The following is a 27,793-nucleotide window of genomic DNA, read 5'->3' as shown; positions in this document are numbered from 1 at the left end:
CCGAGGGACTGGCCACAGCGAGCGCCCTTGTCCCAGTGCACCCACCCCTAAGCCAAACCCCGTGTCATCCAAGAAGCCGGGTTGAAATTTAACCATCAGGGCTTTGGATGAGTTTTTACAAAAGAGGTGTGTCCACCCCAGTCCTCGGTTGTCTAGATTGAAGTGAGGGCAGTCAGTGAGGAAAACCTCTCTCTGGTTATTGGGTCCCCGGGGAAGAGAAACGATGCTCAGGCTCCTGGGGTCAGGCAGGAGTCATCCGAAATCCTCGGGTCTCTTCGTCCTGGTCAAGCAGATGTGGGGGACCCTCCGCAATCACTCACTGACGCTGGAGCGATGGTGCTCTCAGGGTGCCTGTGCACAGACAAAGAGGAATGATGCTTGTAAGTAGAGCCTCCAGATGCAATTTGCTGTTTGTCTCATTTTATGGTGTATTTCAAAATGGGAGACGGTCCGGAGCCGGACAGCTTGGCTTCTGATTTCCACATTGTCTTTCCCATGGGAGACGTGGGCCAGTCCTTAACCTCAGATTCACAGGGCCATCAGGAAGGCGAGATGCTCGGAGCAAGGCAGGTAGCAAGGGCCCCCCCCAAGACGAGCTGTTATTACAGCCCCCACGGAACAAGCCATGCTGCCAGTCATTAGGGCTCCAAACACCAGCAGAGAACATCTCAGCAAACATGGTAACTAGGTCGGCAGCCAGCTCGGTCCAGAGACTGCCCTGTGTCAGCCTTGTCCCGGTGGCGGTGTCCTTGGTGCTCTGTGCCCTTGGACTCATCCCTCCCTCTCTCTGGGCCTCAGATTCTTCCTCTGTCAGATACAGGGGCTGCATGGACAACTAAGTTCACCTCTGACGTCAGTATTCCACACTTTCCAGGTTTCGGTGGTTGGAAGAGCCTGGGCTTCGGAGTCAGTCTCCGGGGGTGTGTGCTCTGGTGACTTTTGTCAGAGGTGAGAGCTGGTGGGTTGCTTCACCTCCCCAAGCCTCAGTCTCCTCGTCTGTAAAATGGGGTGATGAAATGCCACCCAGGGCCGCCTGAAGATGAAACGACGTGAGCACAAAGCCTGGCACATACCGGGCTCTCGGCAAACACTCTTAGCTCTTCCCAGTTAATCCGTTGGTCCACACCTGAGGCTGATGCCAAAGTCCCCGTCTTTCCGCTGTTCTAAGCCTCTCGTTTCATGCTCCCACCAGCGCTGTGTGATAAGTACCATTGTGATCCGCCTTTTACAGGTGATGAAACTGAGGCTCAGAGAGGTTAAGGAACTTGCCGAGGGGCACAGAGCCACAGAGTGGTGAGGCCAGGACTCCGGTCCACGTGGCCTGATGCTCTTCATGGTCACGGAGTATAAAGGAGGGGACAGGTGCTGAGAGACAGTTGTGAAGACGTCCACAGTGACGTGAAGAAACCCGAGGTGAAGACCCACTTTGTACTGAGCGGTACTTTTGCTTTTCGGAAAACTCTGTGTATGTTTCTGTGAGCTTGGAGGAAAGCGTCAGAGGCTGTGCTCTAAACCAGCCCGAGGCAGCTGCCTCTGGGAATCGGGGTGCGCGGGTCTTTCTACATGAGTGCGGACCCTTCCCTATGGTTTGAAACTTGCAAGGAGTCTGGGTGGGGCCTGAGGTTCTGCATTTCTAGCAAGCCCCCAGGGGGGCTGCTGGTCCGCGGACCCCACCTTGAGTGCTGGGTAACTGAAAGAGCGGGGATTGGGAGTGACAAGAGTTCTATTCCAGACCCTTCCAGGCAGGGTCCGCTGTGGATCCTGGGACTGTGGTTTCCTGCTCTCTGAGACCTGTAGCAGCCCCCCAGTCCACAGTCCTCCACCGCCTGCCTCCCCGGGGCTGGGCTGGACCCCCAGGCGTGACTCCCTGTGACCACGCTGTGACAATGAGCACAGATCAGAACCAACTCGGCGCAGCGCAAGGGCGGGAAGGAATCGGTTCCTGGGCGTGGTCCGCGGAGGAGGTGGCGCGAGGGCCCCGCCCACCGGGGGCGGCGTTAAGAGGCCGAGGGTCTGGTGGCCCCGGGCTCCACGCTGGAACAGGTTCCCCCGTGCTGGCTCCTCTGGGACCGCGTTTGCAGGTTTCTGTCGCTCCCTCTGAGGCTTTAACGGCGCCCACGCACCCTCAGGGGCTCCTCTTCCCTCTCTCTGCCCCCAGTGCATGTCCTCTGGAAGGGCCCGGCCTCGGTGCCACGGGGGGCCCGGCAGTCTCCCATCAACATCCGCTGGAAGGACAGCGTCTACGACCCCCGGCTGAAGCCCCTCAGGGTCTCCTACGACTCGGCGGCCTGCCTCTACGTCTGGAACACCGGCTACCTCTTCCAGGTGGAATTCGACGACTCCACCGAGGGGTCAGGTGAGCCTGAGCTGGGGTCGGGGCCCTTTGCTCCTGTCACTCCGGAGAGTGGGTCACGGGGTCGGCAGAGAAGCGGTCGAGGCACGGAGAACGGCCGAGGCTGGCGGTGGGCAGAGTGATGTTCACCTTAAAGCTGGTGATGCCGACCAGCTACGTCACATGTCACTGGGGACAAAACTGAACGGTGAGGGCCTCCCTGGGGGGTTACATTCCAGGGCCTGGAAGGCAGAAACAGTGAGCTAATAAAACGTACATTGCACTCAGAGGGGAAAAGCAGAGTGGGGTAGAGGAGAGAGTCTCCGAGGTGAGGAGGCCTGCAAGGAACAGAGGAAGGATGGTGGCCGGGCGTCCGGAGCCTGGGAACCTCGCTGGTCCTCGCTCAGAGTGAGACGGGGCAGTGACCTGGCTGATGTCCAGCTGCTACAGGAGGAAGAGGGGAGGGGAAAGTGGGGAGTAGGGATGAGCGTGAGGCTGGCTGGGGGTGTTGCCAGTGGCGGAGGGCTGCGGGGCAGGTGGGCAGGGAGGCGGGTCCCGGCGTCCTGCCAAGGGCTGTACTCGCACCATCTCGTTAAAGCCTCACTGGGGGGAACCCTCACCAGTGCTGGGTGGATACGCTACAGGTTTGGGAAGTTTCCTTCCACTTCTGTTTTACTTGTGGGGACTGGCTGCCGGATTCCATCTGGCGTTTTGTCAACTTTTTCTGTTCTGCCTCTGAGAGTCGGGAATTTGCAACGGGTGGGGGTGCCTACGTGACCAGCCCCCACTGAGAACCCTGGGCACCGAGTCTCCTATGGGCAACCCTGGTGGGCTGCACTCCACACGTGTTGTCACAGCTCGTTGCTGGGTTTCAGGGTGTCGCTTGTGACACCACCAGAGAGGACTCTGGAAACCTGGTCTCCTCCAGACACTCTCTCTCCCTCTGCTGTTGTTGCTTTTGCATCCTTTCGCCGTGATAAGTCTTAGCCGTGCACGTGACTATACGCTGAGTCCTGGGAGTTGTAGGGAACCACAGAACCTGGGGACGCCAGACACAGCCCCCAAACCCAGGTCCTCTCCAGGAAAGCCCTCGGTCCACTTCCTCCCATATGCCCAGTCGTCTTGTTCACTAACCCATCGCCCCAGTGAGGATGTAAACTCCACGAGGGCAGGATCACTCCTGCTGGACACCACAGGTGCTCGGTAAACTGGTGGATGAATAATGAATGTAAAGTTAAACGTAGAAACGAGTCAGGCAGAGGGACTGGACAGCAGTTGAGGCCCAGCCTGAGCCGCCCCAACTCTGATGGACCAATGGCTGCAGCATGGCTCGGAGACCCCTTTTTCCCTGTGGCAGGCCCTGTGAGGTGCTTCACGCACACCGTGGCTCAGAGTTTTCAGGGGTCTCTTTCCTCATCTCACACGTAAGAAGGAGCCCATGTTTCCTGAGCACAGCCTACGTGCCTGGAATGGCTCTCACAGTATCCCTCAGGGTTGCTTCTCATGTAGGGCTTGCCAAAGGCAAGTGGACAGGAACCCCAACTCTGGTTGACGCAAACCAAAGCATCTTCTTGGAAGGATAAGATTACCTCAAAGAAGAGAAGGGAAAGTTGGATGTTAACCAGATGTTAACCAGATCTTTTTTTTTTTTTTAAGATTTATTATTTATTTATTTATTTTTGGCTGCGTCGGGTCTAAGTTGTGGCACGTGGGATCGTTCGGTGCGCAGGCTTCTCTGTAGTTGTGGCGCGCAGGCTCCAGGGCATTTGGGCTCTGTGGTTTGCAGCATGTGGACTGTAGCAGAGGCTCGTGAGGTCAGTAGTTGTGGCGCGTGGGCTTAGTTGCCCCTCAACATGTGGGATCTTAGTTCCCTGACCAGGGATCAAACCCACGTCCCCTGCATTGTAAGGTGGACTCTTTATCACTGGGCCACCAGGGAAGCCCCTAACCACATCTTTAAAAGCACAGGGACCAGGCCAGCTCAGGGATCTGGGGAGCAGAGGTTTATGCCTTTATTTACTTAGCGTGCCAACTTTTTTTCTGCCTTTGTTGATCTGTTCCCAGCCCAGATTCCCAAGGAGCAACTAAAATTGTCCTTTCAGGTTTAATACGGTTTGTATTAATTTTTTTTTAATTTTACACAGCAACTTTAAAAGATTGAATAAAGAATAATAGTTCCTGAACTTTTAATTGGTTGGCTAATAGTTGTGTGAATATACGAGTCATTTTGAGAAAAACAGATTTGGATGTAGATGCGTTCCTATCGAATCTATACTCTTCCTATATAATTTTTATGTGTAGTCGAGGGTCTTACGGACATTGTTACCGAATGCAAGTTCATGTGCCCGACAGACAATGAGACCAAACAGTACCGAAATGTCGGAGTTTGGAGCAGAGAAAGGTTTATTGCAGGGCCAGGCAAGGAGACAGGTGGCTCGTGCCCCTCAAAAAACCCCAAACTCCCTGAAGAGTTTCAGCACAGCTTGTTTAAAGGCCAGGAAAGGGAGGGGCGTCCCAGGGGATGTGATCAGCTGGTGCACAATTTTCTGATGGGTTGATGGCTCTGGGAGGTCCCGGGGCTATGTGCTCAGCATCATCAATTAGTTCATTTCTTCCTCATTTAGTGGTGGTTTTTAGCATCTGAAAAGCTCAGGAAATATGCATGAGATACTATTATCTGGGTACTTCAGAGAGGAGGTAAAGCAGAGGATCTCGGGGAGAGGTCTGTCCCGGGAAGGCCCCATAGGGTCCTTCTCAGTTACAATATCTCTATCACAAGTTCATTTTCCTTTAAGTCAAAAAATGTGAAAAACTTCGAAGGTTACTTTGGACTTTTGTATGTGTATGGTTAAGATACGTTTGACGAATTCAGAGTCCCAGGGGAAGAGGACTGGTGGCTGAGCTTGGAGTCACCCTGCCCCTTGTCGGCGGAACAGCCAGCACCCTGACCAAGATCCCCACCAAGATCACACACCCAGGGACGTGCTGGTCCGGGGGAAATCGTGGCGCTGTTTCTAGAAGGGGGAAGGTATGCTGGACAGACAGACATGCAAACACCCCCTTTCAGAAGAGCCCCGGTTGGATGAACAACAGCACGGCACAGACAGACGCCGCCATGGAGGGTATGAGTATCCTCATTCTTCTCTTTTTCTAAAGATCTATTTTGTTATTTAATTTATTTTTGGCCGCATCGGGTCTTAGTCGTGGCACGCGGGATCTTTCGTTGCGGCGCGTGGGTTTCTCTCTAGTGGTGACGTGTGGGTTTTCTCTTCTCTAGTTGAGGTGCGCGGGCCCCAGGGCATGTGGGCTCTGTAGCTTGCGGCACACAGGCTCTCTAGTTGAGGCGCGTGGGCTTGGTTGCCCCAAGGCATGTGGGATCTTAGTTCCCTGACCAGGGATTGAACCCGCGTCACCTGCATTGGAAGGCAGATGCTTTACCACTGGACCACCAGGGAAGTCCCCATCCTCATTCTACGTGAGGAGGAACAGAGGCTGCAGGTGGGGCGGGGGGAGTAACGGTGGAGGGGAGGCAGGGGGCGCCCGGTTCAGGCCCAACTCCTGCTGTTTCTAAAGCCCACGTCGCATCACTGCGTCAACCGTGCACTGACACGTCCAGGCACAGCTGGGTCAGAATCCTCCCTCTCGCGGCTCTGCCTCCTTCTGGGGGGATTTGTTCCAGGCGGGGGCTTCCCAAATGGGGCGACGAGGGCGGGCTGCGGCACGGGCCCGCTTCCCAGTAGGGCGGCGCTAAGGGCGGCGCCTCTGTCCCCACGATCGCTGCGTTGGCCCCAGGCTGACGGCCGTCACCCAGCTTCGGTCGCTCGTGTGGGGTGAGGCCATCACAGTGACAGGCTGAGCCCGCCTGGAGCAGAAGAGGACCGAGAGGGGAGGACCCCAGGGGTACGGTCCCCAGGAGAGAGGCACGCTTCCCGTGCTCTCCTGGGAGCTCCCACCTGGCAGTTGAACCTGAGCTGACCCCGGCATCCCCCAATCCCGGTCGTTTTCAGATTCAAGGCCTTTGCGCCCTGTTGCAGCCAGGCCTCTGTGCTGACCAGGTCCTGACCCCCGCTTTTTCGCTCCTCCAGCACGTTCTCAGTCGGGTTCCAAGGGCCCCTCCCCGCCCTGCCACAGACCCAACGAATTCTCTGGGTGTCTCTCTGGCCGTATAAATTATTTGGATAATCCCCCTGGGGCTCACGTCCACACAGGCCAATCTGGTTTTACTTTACTTGTCATTTTCCCCAAAGCCCAGTTTCCTCTTTCTTTCTCTCCTGCTCAGTTTCACATGCCCCACCCACCCACGCCCATCTCCAGCCTCTAGCCACCTCTGTTCAGATTCTCTGTCTTTGTTCACCTCCAATGGAAATTGGAAGGTGCCGGGAGCAAAGGAAATGGAAAATGCAGCTGAGAGATGGGAAGAACTAAGAAAAAGTTTTGCAGTAAGAAAATGAGAATCGTGAGACACTCCCGTAATTTTTATTTTTAAATTCATTGACGGAAACGGAAGGCCTTGGCAGCAGGAAGGGAAGTGAGTGGAGAAGGTGCACGGTGCAGAAGTGACTTTGCACAGTATGTGACCACTTTGGTCAGGTCACACCAACAGGTGAGCGCAGGAAGGCTGAGCAAACCAGATCGGGGAACTGAGGACATTAGGGTTCCAGGGGGTGAGGGATGGGAGAGCTCAGAGATCAAGGCCGGTCAGCAACAGCGACGATGAATAACAGAGGTGAAGGCGGCGGCTCTTTCCAAGGAATGTGAGACTGAAGGGCAGGGAAGGAAGGGCTGGCAGAGGGTAGGAAACAAGAAGGAACATAGCGCCGGCTCCAGACAGACCCCGTGGTCACACCCCGCAAACCCGTCACAGGCGGGGGCCCCTTGTCCCAGCACCCGAGCGATCCTTTTCCTAAGGAGTGACAATGCCGTTTCCACCCGATGGGCAGTGTAGGTGCAGAAAGTGGCGTGGAAGGTCAAGGACCAAAGGCCACAGATAGATCCCGCTGTTCCGTGAGGAGACGCCTGTGTTCTCTGAGTCAGGTCCTAGGTTACCACGAGCAGTGATGTCGTTACTGCGGCCAGGTGCTTTTGAGTGCCCGTTACACGACAAATCAATCTGCAAATCGGGGTACTTTTTTTTTTTTTTTTTTTCCCGATACGTGGGCCTCTCACTGTTGTGGCCTCTCCCATTGCGGAGCACAGGCTCCGGACGCGCAGGCACAGCGGCCATGGCTCACGGGCCCAGCCGCTCCGCGGCATGTGGGATCTTCCCGGACCGGGGCACGAACCCGTGTCCCCTGCATCGGCAGGCGGACTCTCAACCACTGTGCCACCAGGGAAGCCCCAGGGTACACTCCTGAAGGCATTTCATTCTCACAGTAACTCCAAGAGACGGGTTAATATGCCCATACATGGGAAGAGGACGTCCGTGTCCAACATTCAGATCAGGGCTGTTTCCAAATCCCACTCCCTCCCCGCCATCCACAGAAAAGAAAAGAAGCCAGGAGCCCAGGTCTTGCTGGCACTGGAGTGCCTGAGTCCCAGGAGCTCAGATGCCCCGCTGTTGCTCTCCCCGCCCGCTTAGCCGCATGGACTGCGGGAGCCGCCTTCCCTGCTAGACCCTCCTCCTCTGGGGGCGGCTCATCTTCCTCCTGAAGGGCTCAGGGGGCGGGGAGGACGGTATGGTGGTCAGGGCCCAGCTCTGCAGCAGAAAGAGCTTATCAGCCTGGTAGTATAAGCTTGTTTCCCTAACCTCTCTGACCCTTAGTCTCCTCCTCTGTCCACTGAGGTCAGACACCCACTCCGAGGGAGGATTAGAAGAGGCCCGAGGGAAGCACTTACCTCCGAGCGTTTCAGCCATGATAGCTTAGCTTCACCTGCTGGGGCTCCTCCCAAATAAGACCAGAACAAGACACAGCTGTGCCCCTCTCAGGCCTCCTACTGGAGGGAACCCAGCACCGGCCAGGCCCGGCCCGGCTTCCTCTGACTACGGAGGACTCTGTGGTTGGTGACCCCATCCATCGGCCGAAGGAGGAAAAATGGAAACTCCAAGCCTGGCGCTACATGTAAGCAGCTTTCCCGAAGGGTCACTCACTCTCAAGGACCCAGTGGGCACAGAGGTCACGGGCCTGCTAAGTCTCCTTCCAACACCAAAGTGGATTTTAAGCCATTTGTAAAGGGTGGGCCAATAATGGCCTTTCATCCTCTAAATGACAACTAATAAGGATGCCCAGCGCCACTGGGACAGGGTCCTGAGCGTGAGCTTCATGGAATCGGCAGCGGGCGTACACAGCAGGGCCCGGTGAGCGGCCTTCGCTCCTGGAGTGAACGCATAACTGCAGGTCAGTATGATTTTAAAGTTCACAGACTTCACGTCCATCCGTTGGGGAATCTTCACCCAAGAAAACTGACTCCAGCACGAAAGCCAAAAGGGAGACGCCGGAAGAGTTTGGGGGTCCCTGCTGGAAAGGCGGGCTGGAGATGGGGCCGGGAGGGGGGTCGTGAACGTGGCAGCAGAACTGCTTTGCCATCTCCCAGGACCCTGCGTCATCCCACGCAGGGCCCAGGGCCCAGGCGACCCTTCCCCCACGGCTCAGGCGGGGGGCCTGCAGTGGGCGTGAGCAAGGGGGTGGCAGGGGGGGATGCGTTCCGGGAGGGAGCCCTGTGCTGTCAGGAAGGTGACCGTGGCCGCTCGGTCCACGCTTGTTTCCTGGGACAGTTTTCACTGCACATTCGTTCATGGGCGTTCTGATTCCTAGAACCGTGTAGTTTTCATCTTCATTCCTTGCCTATCCGCTGTCTCTCCCCTCAGGTTCTGGGCGTGGGTATCTTGGGGGGCAGAGGTGTGATTTGGAGGTTGGGTGGAGTGTGCTTTCCCTCACGCAATCTGTGGAAATGATAATCCCCACCCAGGAAAACACTCCTCCCCCGACGGCCCCTGAATCCATGTCAGTCCCTCCCCGACCCCACACCCCAGCCAGACCAAGGTCACCAGTGCATCGCACCTTCCCTCCCCCGGCCTGGCCTCGACTGCTGCTCCCTTAGGGACACAGGGTCCTCGTGACCAGCCCTGCAGCTGCCCTCTCCTCCTCCCTCTCTGCATCTCCCTAAACCACCAGCTCTTCTGCCCCGGAAAGGGGGCTGCCAGTCTTGCGGGGCAAGCCTGAGGCCCGTCTGGTGCCAACACACCCCTACCACTCCTGGGGGCTCGTCAGCGTCGTGGGCAGCTGTCTGAAGAAACACCCCACTTACCGGCATCGGTTGGGAGGTGGAAGGTGGACGCTCGTAGGACCGTGTGACATCCCTACCCGCCGTCGCACCCAGTGTGGTGACCCCGTTCTCCCTCCGTCCATTGCCAGGAGTGCCCCTCACCACTGCTTCCGCAAAACCACCCAGGAATTAGCCATTCCTGCCATGCAAGGAGCTAGGATTGTAAATCTACAATACGGCCGCGCAGTAAGCACCCACTGTGCCTGGTGGCACGTTAGGTCCCAGGACCTCCCCAGACGCAGTCTCTGCTCGCAAGGAGACCTCAAGTTAGGAAATGCGGGAAAAGGTGCATTGAAGGATAGACTACGTCAAGGACGGGGATGCAAGTGTCGCCCCCAGACCCCACCTCTCTAGGCAGACATCCATTTCTAAAGACTGGAACATTCAAAGTCTGCTGACGAAGGCTCCCCTACGTGGCCACTGCCGGCACCTACCCCTTTGCCCTCCGACCCGTCTCCCTGCTGACCTTGCGCTCCCGCCACTGGGAGCCTTCGCAGGTCCATCACAGTGGCCTGCTCTGTCCCTCCAGGCCTCTCTGCCTGTTGTCCCTTCCCGCCTACAGCCGGACCTCCTCTTCCCTCTTACGGCTCAGCTGAACCCCTACTTCCTCAGGGAGGCCCTCTCTGATGCCCCGCACCCCTCAGATCCCCGTAGAGCACCCCGTCCTTGCCCACATGTCCACGACTCACTGCCTGCCTGCCCCTGGGGAGTCCACGCTCCGGGAGGGGCAGGGCTGCCCCGTGTCACCCTCTCCACGCCCAACAGTTAGCCGAGGCTGTGGCACATCGTAGGAACTCAATAAACATTTGTTGAATGAATGCATGATTTTTCCTTTTTACGCTTTGTGGCTGGCCGAGCCCCTTCTAGAGGACACTCTCTTAAGATACATTTATCCGGGCTTCCCTGGTGGCGCAGTGGTTGAGAGTCGGCCTGCCAATGCAGGGGACGTGGGTTCGTGCCCCGGTCCAGGAAGATCCCACATGCCGCAGAGCGGCTGGGCCCGTGAGCCATGGCCGCTGAGCCTGCGCATCCGGAGCCTGTGCTCCGTAACGGGAGAGGCCACAACAGTGAGAGGCCCGCATACCGCAAAAAAAAAAAAAAAAAAAAAAAAAAAAAAGATACATTTATCCCTCAAAGTCTTTACATGCAGGTCCTATCTTGGGAGTAATAGTGGCTATTTCCGGTGACTGCAGACCTCTGCTTGGATGACGAGATGGTGATCATGATGAAATAACCAGAATACGGTCGTAATAACAGAAGGTCCTACCGCTGGTTGAGCTCCTCCTGGGTGCCAGAGGCCGTGCTAGGGAGCGCTTGGTAAGCGCTGCTGTATCTGATGCTCACCACGTTCTCATGGACCTGGGGCCATCGTTATCGTTTTACAGACATCAGGCCTGAGGTCCAGAGAGATAGGACCACCGTGTGGCACACGCCGCCTGAAACCAGGGGCTGTGCTCACGTGTGCCTGGCTTCAAACCCAGAGCCGATGTGTGGTGGTCCCAGAGGTTAGCTCCCCAAAAGCAATCTGACCTCCCTCATTTCTGGATTTGGGGGTACTGCGGGTGGGGTCATGCCCCTCAGGCACCACCAGCGCACTGGCCGCCAGCTGTGGCTCCCGCTTTCCTGGAGAGAATGACAAAGACCTCCCTAATCCAGAGAAAGCACGGAGAGCCTTCGCGCTTGTGCGTGGAGTGTCGGAGGGAACGTTGGTTAAATCCTGGAGGGGCACCAAGAACAGGCTGCTCCTCGGCACCATCGAGTCATTTGCAGTTTGGATTAATTAGAACATGTCAACCTGCTCTTGGACTTATTTTAAGCCTTAAGACAACCGTGCCTGCCAACAGCCTGCGTATCCTGGTCAAAGCACCAAACTACAAGTTGACGGCTGTTACCAGCGGCTGTTGTGAGGACAGAGACAGTAGGATCTGGGCTTGCAGTCAGCCTCCAACATCTCTGTCCTCGGAGATGCAATTCCCCAGTTACATGTCGTGACACACCTGCTCCCAGAGACTGCCAGGGGGATGCATGGCCTCCGGTCTGTGAACAGCCCTGCGGATGGCAGAGTCTGGGGGCTGGTGAGCTAAAGGCCCCCTTGTCACAAATTGGGCTCGCCTGTTTTCTTTTTCTTTCTTTCTTTTTTTTTAAAATTAATTAATTAATTAATATATTTTTTTCTTTTTGGCTGCGTTGGGTCTTCATTGCTGTGCACGGGCTTTCTCTAGTTGCAGCGAGCGGGGGCTACTCTTCGTTGTGGTGTGCGGGCTTCTCGTTGCAGTGGCTTCTGTTGCTGGGGAGCACGGGCTCTAGGCGTGCAGGCTTCAGTAGTTGTGGCGCACGGGCTCAGTAGTTGTGGCTCGCGGGCTCTAGAGCGCAGGCTCAGTAGTTGTGGCTCACGGGCTTAGTTGCTCCGCAGCATGTGGCATCTTCCCGGACCAGGGCTCGAACCCGGGTCCCCTGCACTGGCAGGTGAATTCTTAACCACTGCGCCACCAGGGAAGCCCCACGCCTGTTTTTTTGAAGGGAATTACTCTGACACTGGTCATTATGAAAGGTCACTGAGATTATTTTATCCAGGGCCGCCGCCTTAAACTGGACTCCTTACTTTCCTGGCGGGAAAAGGTGAGCGTTTGGCTTGAACCCTGCCACGAAAGTCGAGGGGCTGGACCCAAGCAGGCCTGAGGTGGAGTTGCTGGGGGACCTGGGGCAGGTGATTGACCCCTCTGAGTCTCAGTTTCCTCATCTCAAAATTGGGCCAGTCAGCGTGTAGCGGGCACTGGGTGAATGCTGGCTTGTCAGTTAGTACACTCAGAGCTCATGCTGACTGTCCACAAGGCGCTGGCGATCACGGGCACCGACAGATGTGGGTGCACAGTGCCCAGGACGCAGGAGAGGCTGACCCGTGAGAACAGATGAGACCCTTTAACTCATCCCATCGCAGAGATGTGCCATGGCTGCCGGCTTCCGTCCTTTGGGTGCTTCCAGAATACCGGGCATTCTGCTGAGAACTTTGCATTTAATCCTGGCAACGTCCCATGGAGTAGGTGCTAGGACCCTCCCCATTTTACAGGCGGGGAAACTGAGGCTGGGAACAGTTTAGTAACCGGACCGAGATCGCCGCGTTCGGAGGCGATGGCGCCAGCACCGACCCAGAGCGCACCCCCGACCACCTGCAGAAACGGGGCACTGTTCTCCGGTTTTTCAGCAGAGATGCTGGCACTCGGCTAGTGGCTGTCTTTGCCCATCCATCTAATTTTAGAGACGTCGTTCCAGAGAGTCTTCTGTCCCTGACTTGAAAGATGCTCGAGATGTACAAGTCTGACGCCCGAGCTTGTACTCAAGCAGCTCCTGTACAGCTGATGCTGTTTCTCTCCTGAAATGCGTTTGAAGGAGGGAGGCTGAGGGCATCACAGTGCCCGGTTCCGGGTGCACCACCGATCGGCCGCAGGGCGCCACTGCAGCCCAGCCTGTGGCACCAGGGCTCCTCTGGCCACGCCTCCCCTCCCTCTTCGCTTCCCCCCTGAGATGCTCGAGCTGTGCTTTCCTCCTTATCTGCATCTGCAGGTCACAGAGCTGCTGAGGGGCAGCAGCCTGCGAGGTTTGCTGTGAGTTTGCTTGGTCCCAGCTCAGGGTAGCCCCCGCCCGCTTACGTATGACCAGGTGTCAGCCTGCAGTCGGAAGGAGAGGCCCCACCGAGAGGAACATTCCTCCCTGCAGGCCCGATTCCAAAGCTGACCTCCGTCCACATTCTCTTCCTTCAACGGGCAGCTGTCTTTGGGAAGCAGACAGGAGGGAGTCCCCCTGCGAGAGGCTGCTTCTTGGAGAATTCTGGGGGCAGCTGGATGCGGGGAGAACGTGGGGCCCTGGTCCCTGGGCTCCAGGCCTGCCCTGAGGGTGACCCTGGGAAAGTCTTCACCTGCCGGAGGCGGGGGCGATGCTCGTGCCCGGCCCCCTCCCTTTCCCTGCTCTCTGTTGGTGGCCACAGTTGGGAGTGGTTTTTCTACGAGGTTATTTTTGGCGGGGTCTGCCCGACACCCAGCTTGTGGTGGGGTTTTGCCTCGTGCAGTTGGTGTCGCTCTTTCTGGAGACCTTGTGTGGTGTCTACACATCAGAGTCCTCAGATGCTTGAGCTGGGAGGGACCACCAGGACCACCTAGCTAGGAATCCTTGCTTTGTTATTACATGAAGGAGAGCCCAGTCCCTGAAAAGTTAACGTGGCGTGTGGTCACCACCATCATCGTCATCACCGTCTGACTGCACTTTATGAGGCCATCCTGCCAGCACTGCTCATTTCACAGGTGGAACAGCTGAGGCTCTGAGAGGCTGATCCACTTGCTCGAGGTCACACAGCAAACGCACTAGTCAGTGCATTCTGGCGGTTCCAGGTGTCTGCTGGCCAGGGCTCCCACCTCCCCGTCCAGCATGATACACAGTGCCAGACAGGAGTGGCACAAAGATCGCACTGCTGGTGTTTCAAGCTTCTGTAATTTCCTCAGATGATGTTTTGTACTCAAGGCACGGGTTTGGGCGTCAGACCTGCCTTCGAATCCTGGCTCCCGTGCCTGGGATTACTGACAACCTCTTTAGCCTCTCTTAGTAAATTCAAAAACAACACAAAACTACAGAGGTCAGTGGGCTCATGTATCCTCACCCCTCAAAGGAAAACAATCACCCCCTTGTATTCTCATTCACAGTAAATCCAGTAAAGTCTTGTGATTTGAACCCAACAGGGAGGTTTTCTATCCACCTCAGCTTCTTGCCTGCAGAACGGCTCCTCCACACCCGTGGACTCAGGCTTCATGATTTACTCTGATTTTTTATACTTGCGGGGGGATGAGATACTTCTCTGTATGTTTTTCAAGTGAGATATAATTTGTGGGTGTTCAGGAGAATAAAGCCATAGAGCCTCATGACGAGATGCCCGTAACGACGTTCTAGACCAACACTTTCAAGTGAAGACAGCGAGAAGCTTCATGACTTGATCGAGGGCAGAATAATGGGCTGAATCTGTTTTTCCAGTTTATAGTTCAGTGCTTTCTGCTACCAGTACCTTCAATGGCAAAAACAAAGCAGAGGCACCCCTACCAGTCGTATTTGACACTTTCAGCAGCAGCCGTCACGTCACTAAGTGTCGTCCCTGCTTTTGCCGCATGGAGGAGCTGATGCAAGCAATGCCCACCCCTCCCCCCACCCCGGGAACTCACGCCGCCGCTGTGCCAGTGTCCTCCAGACCTGTCCGAGGATCCCAGTGTCACACTACGCTCACCTCGAATACAAGCGGATGTCCAACCGTTACCATTACGTTTGTAGCACTTGGTGGTGGAAATCTGTTAGCAAAGTGCAGCTGAAGACCGGAAGACAGGCTAAACCCTGTGCATCAGGGCCCCCCCCACCCCCCCCCCCCCGGGAGCTCATTCAAATGCAGGCTCCCAGCCGTGGCCCTGGACCTCTTGGGACAGCGCCCATAATCCCACAGTTCAGAGCAGATGCCGCCATGACAGGTGCTCAGGGATGATGAGCCTGTGTGCATCACGCTAACAGCTCTTGGGGATGCTTCACCAGGAATTCAGGGTGACTTAGAAAGTGGTCATACAGTGAGGCTAGACCGAGCAGGGGCTGCCTGGAGATCAGCCCTGGTGGAAAACGCTACACCTTATTATTATTCTTTAATATTTATATATTTTTAAATTTGGTTGCACCAGGTCTTTTCTGCAGCAGGTGGGCTCCTCAGTTGCAGCGTGCAGCCTCCTTAGTTGTGGCATGTGAACTCTTAGTTGCGGCATGCATGTGGGATCTAGTTCCCTGACCAGGGATTGAACCCGGGCCCCCTGCATTGGGAGTGCGGAGTCTTAACCGCTGCGCGGTTTGGGGACCAGGGAAGTCCCCAAAATGTAGTACTTTATATCTCAGAATCTGTTTATTTAAACAACTTGCTCATTACCTATTAGCTTATGAAATTATTTGGTGATAGAATTTTATCTGCTCTTCTGTCATTTGAAAGACATCTCTTTTTTCTTTTCTTTCTTTCTTTTTTTTTTTTTAAATTAAAGGAAGGTCTGGAAATCTTATAGGACCCGCGTGGCACGCATCTCCGAAATGGTTTTTCTTTGCCTTCTTGCCGCCTGCAATTGGCTGAGGCCCCTACTGCCACCAGGTGGCGGCACTGGCACCCGCCTCGCTCAGGTGTTTCCTGTGCGCTGCCGGGGGCCCGCCGGGACCAGGTGATGGGGTCAGGTGACAGGGCAGACAAGGTCCCACGTTTCAGTTTGTGGTTTCAGCAGAACATCGGTCTCTTGAGAGCAAAATCGAGTAACCCCAACGTAGTCAATGTCACAGCAACCCCACAGTCGGGCAGCTAGACTAACACACCATTTCCACTGCTTCACCTTCCAGGAATTAGTGGTGGCCCCTTGGAAAACCACTACAGACTAAAGCAGTTCCACTTCCACTGGGGAGCAGTGAACGAGTGGGGCTCAGAGCACACGGTGGACGATCACGTGTACCCAGCAGAGGTTCGTAGCAGCTAATGTGTGGGGGCTTCCCGCGTGCCGGGTTCGATGTCAGGTGATCAAGCATTCCGGTTGCTCAGCATGGATTTCCTGGGACACGGGACCCTTAGTGCTCAAACCAGAACCACTGGCCACCCCACGCACTCAACCTCACGACTCTCCTAAGGGGAGGATACTGTGAGCACTTTCAGTGAACAGGAGAAGAGACAGGTTCTGCGTGGTATTGTAACTCGCCAAAGTCAAGCAGCTGGGATTCAGGAGCAGCGTCTGTGCTCTCAGCTCTCGCTCAGCCATGCGCTTGCGGCTGGTCGATGGGAGGCGAGAAGCTTCCTGTCCTTCGAGGCATTCAAGATCTTACACTGAGAATAGAAAATCTTTACAATAGAAATTATCTTAAAACAAGGTGATATTTGCAACATTTCAAAGTGGGAGTCAGTAAAGAAAAGGAGTAGAGATAAAGGTCAGGAATTGGATTTGGGTGGTTATGGAGTGGTAAGTAGTGCCTTACTGGTGTCCCCCAATATTTTATTATGAAATGTTTCCAACTTACCAAAAAAATGAGAGAACTGTATAGTGAGAACCCGTGAGGTTACCACCCAGGTCCTGTGATTGACGTGTGCCAAATTCACTGGTTGCACCTCTGTCCACCAGCCCTCCCTCTGTCCACCCACCAGCCACCTGGATTTTAGAGGTATTTCAAGTTCTGGACTGTTCTTGTCACCATTGTTACGGAAGTAATACTATGGTTAAAATAGACCGACAGTCCAGTCAAACCAGAAGGTGAAAATCACCGCGATCACACAGCCAGAGGTGGCCTCTGGGGACAGTTGACAATTAGGGAGTTCCGTTGATTGTCATAATTACACACATTTTGACAAATGTGACAAAAATGAAGGAACAGCGGCTTGCAACACACCTACTTTCAGTAAGCCTCATTCCTCTTAGTAACTGTGCACCTGTACCTCGGTTTCTAGTGAGCAGCTCTTTCAATAGAGAAGTCTGCTGCAGTTCGCTTGTTTAGGAGAGGGGGCGGAGCTTGGGACCCACCAGGGGCTGTCCGTGAGCCGGGTGGGCGGGGGCTGCCCGACTGTCCCGGCAGTGCCTCCGGCCCATGTTGGAGCGGGCCTTTTCCTGTGGGGTTTGGGAGGCCAGGCCAGCCCCACAGGTGGGGGTCCATGAAAGAGGAAGGCTGTGGGCGGGACCTCAGGCCCAGCTGTCCCTATTTCTGGAAGACCACAGGTGACAGTGGATGGGGGGTTGAGGTGAGCTACGGGAGGGCAGGGGGAGGCCACGCCACACTCACGGTCCCTGGTGTGCGTGGCCAGGAGCACCGAGACTTGTTGACAGTGAGGTGCCACCTGGAGACATGTGGACCCCGCCCCCCTGGCAGGGCCGCCCGGGCCCTGGAGTCCAGCAGCCGCATTGGGGAGGGTCTTGCTGACCACGAGAGGCTGGAGGACTTTCTGGGCCGAGTCCTTGTGGACTCATGGCCTGGGTCACCGTTCAGAAAGGCCTCCACCACCACGCGTGCTGGAGCAGGGCCCTTCCTGGTTCTGAGCCAAACGCAGTGTCGGCCCACGTGCCCTCACACAGAACCCAGGGGTCCTGGTTCTGCCTCTTACTCACCAGGGCCCAGGAAAGCCCATTCCCCCAGCCTGTTTCCCCGCTGTTTTAAATCCTTGTCATCTGGTCAGTAGTGATGCTGACTTGGGACTTAGGAAAACCAACGGAGGGTGTGTGAAGAAAGGACATAGGTGAAGTTCAGAGGAGGGTGACAGATGTAGAAAAATGTCATTTGGGGGGCGTGCTTAGGTTCAAAATGATCTGTTGTCTATCTGAAACTCGGATTTAACTGAGAGTCCTGTATCGGATCTGGCAACCCTCATTCAAGGCTATCTGAGCAGTAGCAAACAATCCAACCACCCATTTCTGTTTGACAAAGTTAAAGCGAGCCTCCCTTCTCTCCCCCTAGAAATGCCGAGGCCCTGCTTTCTGGGGTTTGAGCGAGCTTTGGCCAGGGGAGCCGGCCTGCAGCCGTGGGTGGATTCATTAAAAGCATAAATCGGGCACATGTCAGCCACACAGAGGGAGGAGCGGCGGGTTAAGCTCTCTCGGCTACGCGGTGATGGAGGGAATTCTCTTCTTCTGGGTTCCAGCTGCATCTAGTTCACTGGAACGCCGTGAAATACCAAAACTACACAGAAGCCGTGATGGGAGAGGACGGCTTGGCGGTGGTAGGCGTGTTTTTAAAGGTAAGCCTGCTGGGGTGCAGCTCTCCTGGTCAGATCTGCTCTCTAAACGAGGTCGGCTTAGAGTGACGTGTGCTTGTCACCCTGTCCCCTGCCCCGTCACGTGACGGCTCGGCGTGCCGCGCTGTGCAGCTGGGGGCCCGCCACGAGGCACTGCAGAAGCTGGTGGCAGTCTTGCCGGACATAAAGCACAAGGTAAGCTACGTATTTTGAAATCAACGTAATTGGAAAAGCGACATTGCTTAGAGTGATGACTACTTTGCCAAAAAAATAACCCAAAAAAGGAAGCAGTTGGGTGGAAAGAGCGTTGCAGAGAGGGTCTGAGTGCAGTTCTGGAACTGGGACTCCCTGGAGCTGATTCCAGCTGTGTCTCGAGTCGGCTCACCGACTTCGAGGTGTTCCTGCAATTCTCGGGCCCTCCCTCCTCAGCGTAATGGGGTTTCCCAACATTCAGCCATTCAGGCAGCATCTTGGAGGTTTTTGCCTGTCTGCCCACCTGTGGTACTATTAGTTACTTAGTACTTTTGATGAAAGTGATCCACTTTTTAAAAATCTTTAGCCTTGTCCCAGGCAACAGCATCCGTTTGCGATAATGTTTGTTTTAAAACCAATTGAAATGGGGGCTTCCCTGGTGGCGCAGTGGTTAAGAACCCACCTGCCAATGCAGGGGACACGGGTTCGAGCCCCGGTCCGGGAAGATGCCACGGGGCAACTAAGCCCGTGCGCCACAACTACTGAGCCTGCGCTCTAGAGCCCACGAGCCACAACTACTGATCCCGTGTGCTGTAACTACTGAAGCCCACGTGCCTACAGCCTGTGCTCCACAAGAGAAGACACCGCAATGAGAAGGCCGTGCACCGTGACGAAGCGTAGCCCCCACTCGCCGCGGCTAGAGAAAGCCCACGCGCAGCAACGAAGAACCAACGCAGCCAAAAATACATAAATAAATACTTTAAAAATAAAAAAAATAAAACCAATTGAAATAAATTCTCAACTATCGACATTTAAGAATGTCCACCTGCAAGCCACCTGGTATCCTTAGGGTCAGCCCCATCCTGGGAGAACAGGGAGACGGGGCAAGGGGTCCTGCAGACGCACCCATCCTGCCCAGCTCCCCTGCACACCTGGCTGCACTCAGCATAGCTCCGAAGGACAGCAAGGCCAGCAAGGTAGCTTTTCTCCAGTATCAGCTGAGAGAGGGCTTTGATGGAGAAATGGAAATTCCTGAAAACTGCAGTTATTTGTTCAGCACCAAACAAAAGAATTCCGAGGGCAGGAGTCACCCGTGGTCCTTGGACGTGGGGACGGGTGGGTCTCCGACCTGTCTTAACAATGGCGAGAGCGGCTCCAGATGGGAGATGGGGGCCAGCCCTTCCTCGGCAGCTTCACAGGGGCTGTTTGATCTGTGTGGCACCCGCCCCTTGATGTTGACCTCCTGGGACCAGACCAGATCACCCCCCCGCCCCCGTTGCCCCGTCTGCCAGCTCAGGAACTCAGCAAGGTCTAGGTGCTGGGAGCATTCATCTCCTCCCTGGTCCACAGCCAGAGTAAACCTGGACGTTTCCCTGGTGGCAGCCACCCCCTCAGGGCATGGTCTCCACCGCTTGGTGGGAAAGAAAGAGCTGCTATGAGGTACTGTGTGCTAAGGGGTCTGTTTGCTTCCCCGAAGGCTCTGGGCAAACTTGCAGGAGGAACGGTGTTGGCAGGGGATGGAGGAAGCTGCTGGGCCCAGTTCTGGTCCTGATGCTGCTCCCGGGGCCTCAGTTTCCTCACCAGAAGGATAAGAGTTAGAATCTTAAGAGAGTAAGGTCCCGCCTCAGAGGGCAGGGATCTGTGTCCCGTGGGTCGGGAGGGTGATCGGCTCAAGCCATTTGTCACAGTCTGTGCTCCTTACGGGGTTCCCCCAATGTCTGGGTTGATTTTTAAAGTTTTCAGCATCAGGAGACACCTCTGTGGTGTCCAGCTCTGTGGGATGGGACAGACATCCCGTAGCATCTGGGTTTGCCGCCATCTAATCACGTGGCTTTCGGAAGTTCTTATCTTCCTTTCTTTATCGTGAAACAGACGTAAAGGCTGGTTCTGAAAATCCAAGGTGAGAGCCTCAGAGGACGTCTGGCACGTCAGTGCCTGTGGGGCTGGGGTCTGGGGGCAGGAGGGGCATTTATCTGTCGCCGCACGCCCGCAGGTACTTCCTGCCTCTTGTCCCATGTGCGTATGTGACCTGTGTCCTTCAAGAGTTTGAGTAGACCACACGGTGGAATATTACTCAGCCATAAAAAGGAATGAAGCTCTGACACCTGCTACAACAGAGACGGCTTTTGAAGGCATCATTCTGAGTGAAAGAAGCCAGACGCAGAGTTCTCTGTATTATATGATTCCATTTCTAGGAAACGTCCAGAATGTGCAGATGGGTGGGGCCTGTGGCAGGGTGAGGGCAGGTGGGCGGGTTAGGGGGAATGACGGCTAAAGAGTGTTTACTGGGCTCTCTTCTCTGGAGTTCTGTTTTGAGGTCACGAACGTGTTCTAGAAGCGACAGTGCTGAGGGTTCGCGTGTCCGTCTGTGAATGTACGGACAGCCATAGCACCGTGCCCTTTAGGTGGGCGGGCGCTGCGCTTCGGGAGGCGTGTTTCAGTCATGCCGTTTTAAGCCGTCAACTAGGCACTGGTTACAAGGTGGAGCCCGGCACAAGGTGCTTGGCGACCATCTGGCAGAGAGTCAGTTTACCCCCTTCCAGCTGCCAGAAGATTAAACACCACCTCCCCGTGGCTGAGCGGTGAGTCAGCGACCGGGGACAAGCCGTCAGTGGCTCCTTGCTTTTGCCTTTGAGGGCCGGGGGGAGGGGCACCCAGCAGCAGGGAGCCTCCTTCCTCCGGGACCCGAGAACAGGTGCCTCGTGCTGTCTCCCAGCTTGCCCCGCATGCGGCTGGGCCCCTGGTTCAGGCTCCGGTCCGGCTGGGCACTGGTTGGTGTCCTGCTTCTCCCAGGGCTGCCCCGTCAGCCTTTCGGCTCGCTCACTTCATGGGGGGCCGGGTGGAGGCCCCGTCCTGGGCCCGTCAACCCAAGGGACCTCTCTGAGCCTTTCCCCTCTGAGCAGAAGCTGTCCAGGAGCTTTGCTTCCAACGAGGCAGAGACCAGCCAAGAGGCCCTGCTTTCTGTCCACAGCATCCAGAGAGCAGCCCCCCAGCCCCTGCCTCTGCCGGTGCGTTTCTTCGGGGGTCCCCAGCCCTGGGCAGAAGCAGGGTGTCCCCCCCGCCCCCCTCCCATCTCTCTCTTTTTTTAAAAAAATAAATTTATTTATTGGCTGTGTTGGGTCTTTGTTGCTGTGCCTGGGTTTTCTCTAGTTGTGGCGAGAGGGGGCTACTCTTCATTCCGGTGCGCGGGCCTCTCATTGCAGTGGCTTCTCTTGTTGTGAGGCATGGGTTCTAGGTGTGCGGGCTTCTGTAGTTGTGGTACATGGGCTCAGTAGTTGTGGCTCACGGGCTCTAGAGAGCAGGCTCAGTAGTTGTGGCGCACGGGCCTAGTTGCTCCGCGGCATGTGGGATCTTCCCGGACCAGGGCTCGAACCCGTGTCTCCTGCATTGGCAGGTGGATTCTCAACCAGTGCGCCACCAGGGAACCCCCCGCATCTCTTTGAATCACTTCCGCGTCTCGTGCTCATTCCAGCCCTGCGGCCTCTCTGCTGCTCCCCCAGCCCATCAGGCCAGACCCTGCCTCGGGGCCTTTGCACTGGCCATTGCCTCAGAGAAATCTCCTCCCCTTCACCTCCTCCGGGTCTTTGTTCAGACGTCACCTTCTCAGGGAGGCCTTCAGGGCCACCCCTCCTAAAACACCAGCCTATACTCCCCACATCTCTTACTTCACTGTCCTACCTTATTTTTCCCCATCACATTTATCGCTGTGTAAACTACTAGATGTTCTACTTATTTGTTCCGGGTGCCGTCTGCTCTCCTCCAGTAAAAGTGAGTTCCACGAAAGTGGGTAGTTTGTCTCTCCTGTAGCCCCAGCACCTAAGATAGAGTCGGGTTTACTGTGGGTGCTCAAGAATAGCTCTGAGTGAGTGAGTGGTGGTGGGACCCCATCAGGGTCATTAGGAACTGAGAGGCAGGTTTCTCCCTGTGCTTCTCTAGAGCATGGAAACCAAGCAAACATGGATTCTGAACATGAGGCTCCCAAGCAGGACACGTGCTGACGGAGCAGCCTGGAGAGCTGGGCTGACCCAGTCCATCAATCCCACCCCTCGCTGATGAGAAGGAAAATTCTGGCACGAGTCAGGGAATTCGGCCAGTGCAGGGCATCCCCCTGCGCGTTTGTAATTGCCATGGCTCTCACGCTGGGGAGGTCTGCCAAAGAGAGGATCAGCTGTCTTAAAAGTGTAATGTTTTCTGGTGCAGCCGCTATAGAAAACAGTCTGGTGGTTCCTCAAAAAATCAAACATAGAATTACCATGGCATCCAGCATTTCCACTTCTGGGTATATCCCCCAAATCATTAAAAGCAGGTTCTCGAAGAGATGTTTGTACACCCATGTTCATAGCAGCCTTATTCACAACAGCCAAGAGGTGGAAGCCACCCAAGTGTCCATCGATGGATGATGGATGAACTAAATGTGGTCCATCCACACGGTGAATATTACTCGGTCTTAAAAAGGGGGGCAATTCTGACATAGGCTACAACATGGATGGACCTTGAGGATATTGTGCTGAGTGAGATACGCCAGTCACAAAAGGACAAATCCTGTATTATTCCATTTATACGAGGTCCCTAGAGGAGTTAGATTCATACAGACAGAAAGTAGAAGGGCGGGTGCTGGGGGCCGGGGGGAGGAGATGGGGAGCTGGTATTTAACGGGGACAGAGTCTCAGTTTGGGAAGTTGAGAAGATTCTGGAGACGGATGTGGTGATGGTTGCACAGCAGTGTGAAGGTACTTAACACCACTGAACTGTACATTTTTAAGTGGTTGAAATGGTAAATCGTATGCTGTGTACGTTATTTGACGTCAGCTTTTAAAAGTGGGATATTTTCACAGCCAAGGTATACAAAAATGAGTAGCCTTAAAAGAAAAACTACAAGCCTGTGGTGGGCATCCCTGCTCAGCGTGGAAGGGCTACATTCTCTTGTTACGGTTTCCAAATGTGACAGCCGCGACCACAGCCTTTATCTCGGAGACAAGCTCTCCTCCAGGCCACATCACTGAGATAAAGCCAAGCGTGGTGCCCCCTTCCCCGGCCTCCTCCACCCACCTGAGAGCCTGCGGTCTCCTCCCCCAGGACGCGCGGGCGGCCCTGGGCCCCTTCCAGCCCTCCTGCCTGCTGCCCGCCTGCCGGGACTACTGGACGTATCCGGGCTCCCTGACCACGCCTCCGCTCTCTGAGTCGGTCACCTGGATCATCCACAAGAAGCCCACTGAGGTGGCTCAGGACCAGGTGAGTGGCGCCTGTATCCAGCGCACAGAACTGCACGGGAATCCCTCCGGTTTGGTGGCTTCACTAAGATAGTGTGGACAGGCATCCTAGAGTTTCGTGCTTTGGTACCTTATAGATGTTCCTGCACAAGAAGAACCTTCCAGTTGAAACAGGAGCTCTTGCAGAGTGAGCAGAAGTTCCCCATATCACAGGTCTTCTTCTGACCTTGAGATATTGGTGGTGAGAGGGACACAGAGACAGAGAGAAACAGGGAGACAGAGACAGAGAGACAGGGAGAATCAGAGAGACAGGGAGACAGGGAGGGAAGGCGGGGTGAAGGGAGGGAACTGAGGCAGGACAGTTATATTCAGCACCTTCTAATCTTAGTGGTCAGCCTCAGGCATGGAGAGCCTCCCCGATGAAAAATGCTTGGACGAGGCCAGTACTTGCTCTTTGGTCTTCGTTGGGGTAAAGAGACTTTAAAGAACAGAAGTGACATAATTGGGACATGGGTCCTTGCCCATATTGGGACCTCCGTGGGTGTTTTAGATGAATAAGTTAACCAAGAAAGGGATGTCATAGGTGAATGCTGGAGAGCCGTGAAAGAAGTGGGGTCACTGAGGGAGAAGAGAAGCTTTTAGAGCCTGTTCTGCTTCTTTGGCTGATAGAGCAGGAGGAAATCAAGACCGCAGAGGGTTTTCTCTCATGCTGTGCTAAGAAGTTATGGAACTATAAGTGCCCAGAGAAAATTCCAGAAAGATTGTATTAGTCAGCTATTGCTACAAAATGCTGTGTAACAAACCACCCCAAAACTCAATGACTAATAATAAGCATTTATTTTCCTGCTCAAGGGTCTCTGGGAGCTGGGAGAATCTGTTTTAGGCCATCGTTAGGGGTTGGGTTGGGTCCAGTGTCTCTCATGCTTCTTGGACCAGTGGCCACCCAGGGCTGGATTTCATGGCACGTGACAGAAATGCAAAAGACAAGCCAAACTGCACATGCACATTTACAGCGTCTGCTTGCATCACGCCCGCTCACCTCCTGTTGGTCAAAGCAAGTTATGATGGCCAGGCCAACGCCAGTGGGGCAGGGAGGAGGTGAGTGTCTATTTGCTGAGCAATGCCCTAAGCTGTCACACAGATGTGCACCTAAAAGTTAATCCTGGTTGTCCTATGGTCACAGATCTGCAGTGGTTCTTATTTTCTTTCTCATCCTTATTTAAATATTCTATTTTTTCTAAAATAAGTAGATATTACTTATATACTTTTTAAAAAGTTAAAGTATCTTTTTCTCTGGAAATCTCCAGAATCTAGAGAAAGTCTGTCTAGGGCACAGTTTAGGGATGACAGATATGCAGCAAGCATGCTCCACTGTCCCATCCTCTGTCCAGGACAGACATTTCTAATCGATCACAGCAGCATTCATCACCTCACCTTCAGCTCTGTGTTTTCTGAGGGCTCTTGATGAGTCCTTGGAAGTCCTTCCAGCCTTTCAGTTCTGTGAAACAGCCTCTAATTTTATTTTATTTTATTTTTTAAAATGAATTTCTCTGTTTTATTTATTTATTTTTGGCTGCATTGGGTCCTTGTTGCTGCGCGCGGGCTTTCTTTAGTTGCGGTGAGTGGGGCTACTCTTCGTTGCGGTGCACGGGCTTCTCATTACAGTGGCTTCTCTTGTTGCGGGGCATGGGCTCTAGGCATGTGGGCCTCAGTAGTTGTGGCACGCAGGCTCGGTAGTTGTGGCGCACGGGCCTAGCTGCTACGCAGCATGTGGGATCCTCCCAGACCAGGGCTCAAACCTGTGTCCCCTGCATTGGCAGGCAGATTTCCAACCACTGTGCCACCAGGGAAGTCCGCAGCCTCTAATTTTAAAGTCATGGGATGGGGCTTCCCTGGTGGCAGAGTGGTTAAGAATTCGCCTGCCAATGCAGGGGACATGGGTTAGAGCCCTGGTCTGGGATGATCCCACATGCCATGGAGCAGCTAGGCCCGTGCGCCACAACTACTGAAGCCCATGCGCCTAGAGCCTGTGCTCCACAACAAGAGAAACCACCACAATGAGAAGCCCACGCACCTCAACTAGAGAAAGCCTGCGTGCAGCAACGAAGACCCAATGCAGCCAAAAATAAATAAATAAAATAAATAAATTTAAAAAATAAAGTCATGGGATGATGCTATTTGTTTTGAAAGGCTGAAGGTGGAATGTGGGTGCACATCACCCACCTTTCCCCCAAACCAGAACTGTTACAGACGTGGTTGAAAATGTCCCTTGCTGGGACTTCCCTGGTGGCACAGTGGTTAAGAATCCGCCTGCCAATGCAGGGGACACGGGTTCCAGCCCTGGTCCGGGAAGATCCCACATGCCCCGGAGCAACTACTGAGCCTGCGCTCTACAGCCCGTGAGCCACAACTACTGAGCCCGTTTGCCACAACTTCTGAAGCCCACACGCCTAGAGCTCATGCTCCACCACAAGAGAAGCCACCGCCATGAGAAGCCCACGCACTGCAAGGAAGAGTAGCCCCCACTTACCGCAACTAGAGAAAGCCCGTGTACAACAACGAAGACCCAATGCAGCCAAAAATAAAAATTAATTAATTTTTAAAAAGACTTTAAAAAAAACATTAATTTAGTAAAAAAAAGAAAAGAAAATGGCTCTTGTCACCAAGACCCCTCTGTCACTCAACAAACGCATAATAAACACTTATTAGATGTCAGATGTTGTAGCAGGAGAGGGTGGGCGAGCAGGAGGGATGGAGGGGTGACAGAGCAGTGACCATAGTCCCTGTGCACTGCTACCCAGCAGGAAAATAGAAACGTAAGTCAATAGTTTTAAGGCAGAGTGGTGGGTGAGTATTACACCAAAATCCAGAGCAGAGCCCCCAACCCTCCCAGGGGGCTGGGGAGGTAGTGTGTGCACCCCCTGGATGGCAGGGACAGGCCTGCCAAGCAGGCTTTTCTGAGAGTCAACAAGTGGTGAAAACAGGTGCACACGAGTGGGCAAACCTGCTTGAGTGTCTGGAAGAGCACGCTCCACACCCTACACAACTCCAGGGGGCGCTCCCTCAACGATGCAGACCTGACTTGCTCAATAGGTGGTCACTATGCAGATATAATCCCAGTTCTGTGTTTAATTAAGCGTGAAAGCTATTCTCACAGAGCACATAGTATATTCTGAGAACAGATGTGATGATACATAAAAAATGGTCTCTTAGTTCCTGGCGTGCAAAGTGAATCAAATGTTACATTAGCATTTATAGTATATAAACTGGTTATCTATTGCTGTGTAACAAATAGCTCCAAAATTTAATGGCTTAGTAAAACAATAATCATTTATTGTTTTACTAAGCCATTTATTATCTCCCAGGGTTGCTGTGGGTCAGAATTCAGGTGGTTCTGGCTGAGGATCTATCTCTTTGGAGTTGCAGTCAGATGTCAGCTGCAGTTATTTGAAAGCTGGGGCTGGAGGATTCATTCCCAACGTGGCCAGCAAGTTGTACTGGCTGTTGGCTGGGAGCCTCAGTTGCTCTCCGCGTGGGCCTCTCCAGAGGGCTGCTTGTGAGTCATTGCAGCACGGCGGCTGCCTTCGCCAGAGCAGGTGGTCCAGGAGGCCAAGGTGGAAGCTGCCGTGCCTTTTCTGACCCAGATTGGGGTCACCTCCACCATGTTGCATTGGTCATACAGGGCCATCCCTGATTCAGGGATGCAAGGGGACCACACACGACACAAGGGACATGGGAGCTGGTTCACACCCTAGCTGCAGCCAGATTACTCTGCTTGCTCTCCGTTCCAGCTGGCCGCGTTTCGCTCACTCATGTTTACTGCACTTGGTGAAGAAGAGAAGACGATGGTGAACAACTACCGCCCACTTCAGCCCCTGATGAAGCGGGAGGTCCGTTCATCCTTCCAGCCACTGAAGACGGTGCAGGACCCTAAATTCACTACATCCAAGCTAACGGGTGGACCTGACTTTAACAGGAGAAAGTATTGTTTCCCAGGCTTCGTGTTCTGATCACATGTAACCTCTGAAATTAAAAATGGAG

General features: G+C 54.5%; 1 protein-coding gene across 1 annotated transcript; it reads left to right on the top strand.

Moving 5' to 3' along the window:
- Positions 1-159: 159 nt before the first annotated feature.
- CA5A (carbonic anhydrase 5A) lies at positions 160-27,793 on the top strand. The gene is made up of 7 exons (XM_032613664.1): positions 160-380; positions 2,159-2,356; positions 15,986-16,104; positions 18,258-18,353; positions 18,483-18,545; positions 23,619-23,774; positions 27,544-27,793. The coding sequence occupies exons 1-7, from the start codon at positions 224-226 to the stop codon at positions 27,760-27,762; spliced, it is 1,008 nt and encodes a 335-aa protein (XP_032469555.1). The 5' UTR covers positions 160-223; the 3' UTR covers positions 27,763-27,793.

Source organism: Phocoena sinus, chromosome 19 (genome assembly GCF_008692025.1).
Source record: "Phocoena sinus isolate mPhoSin1 chromosome 19, mPhoSin1.pri, whole genome shotgun sequence".
NCBI lineage: Eukaryota > Metazoa > Chordata > Mammalia > Artiodactyla > Phocoenidae > Phocoena > Phocoena sinus.
This window is presented reverse-complemented; position numbering and strand designations above follow the sequence as displayed.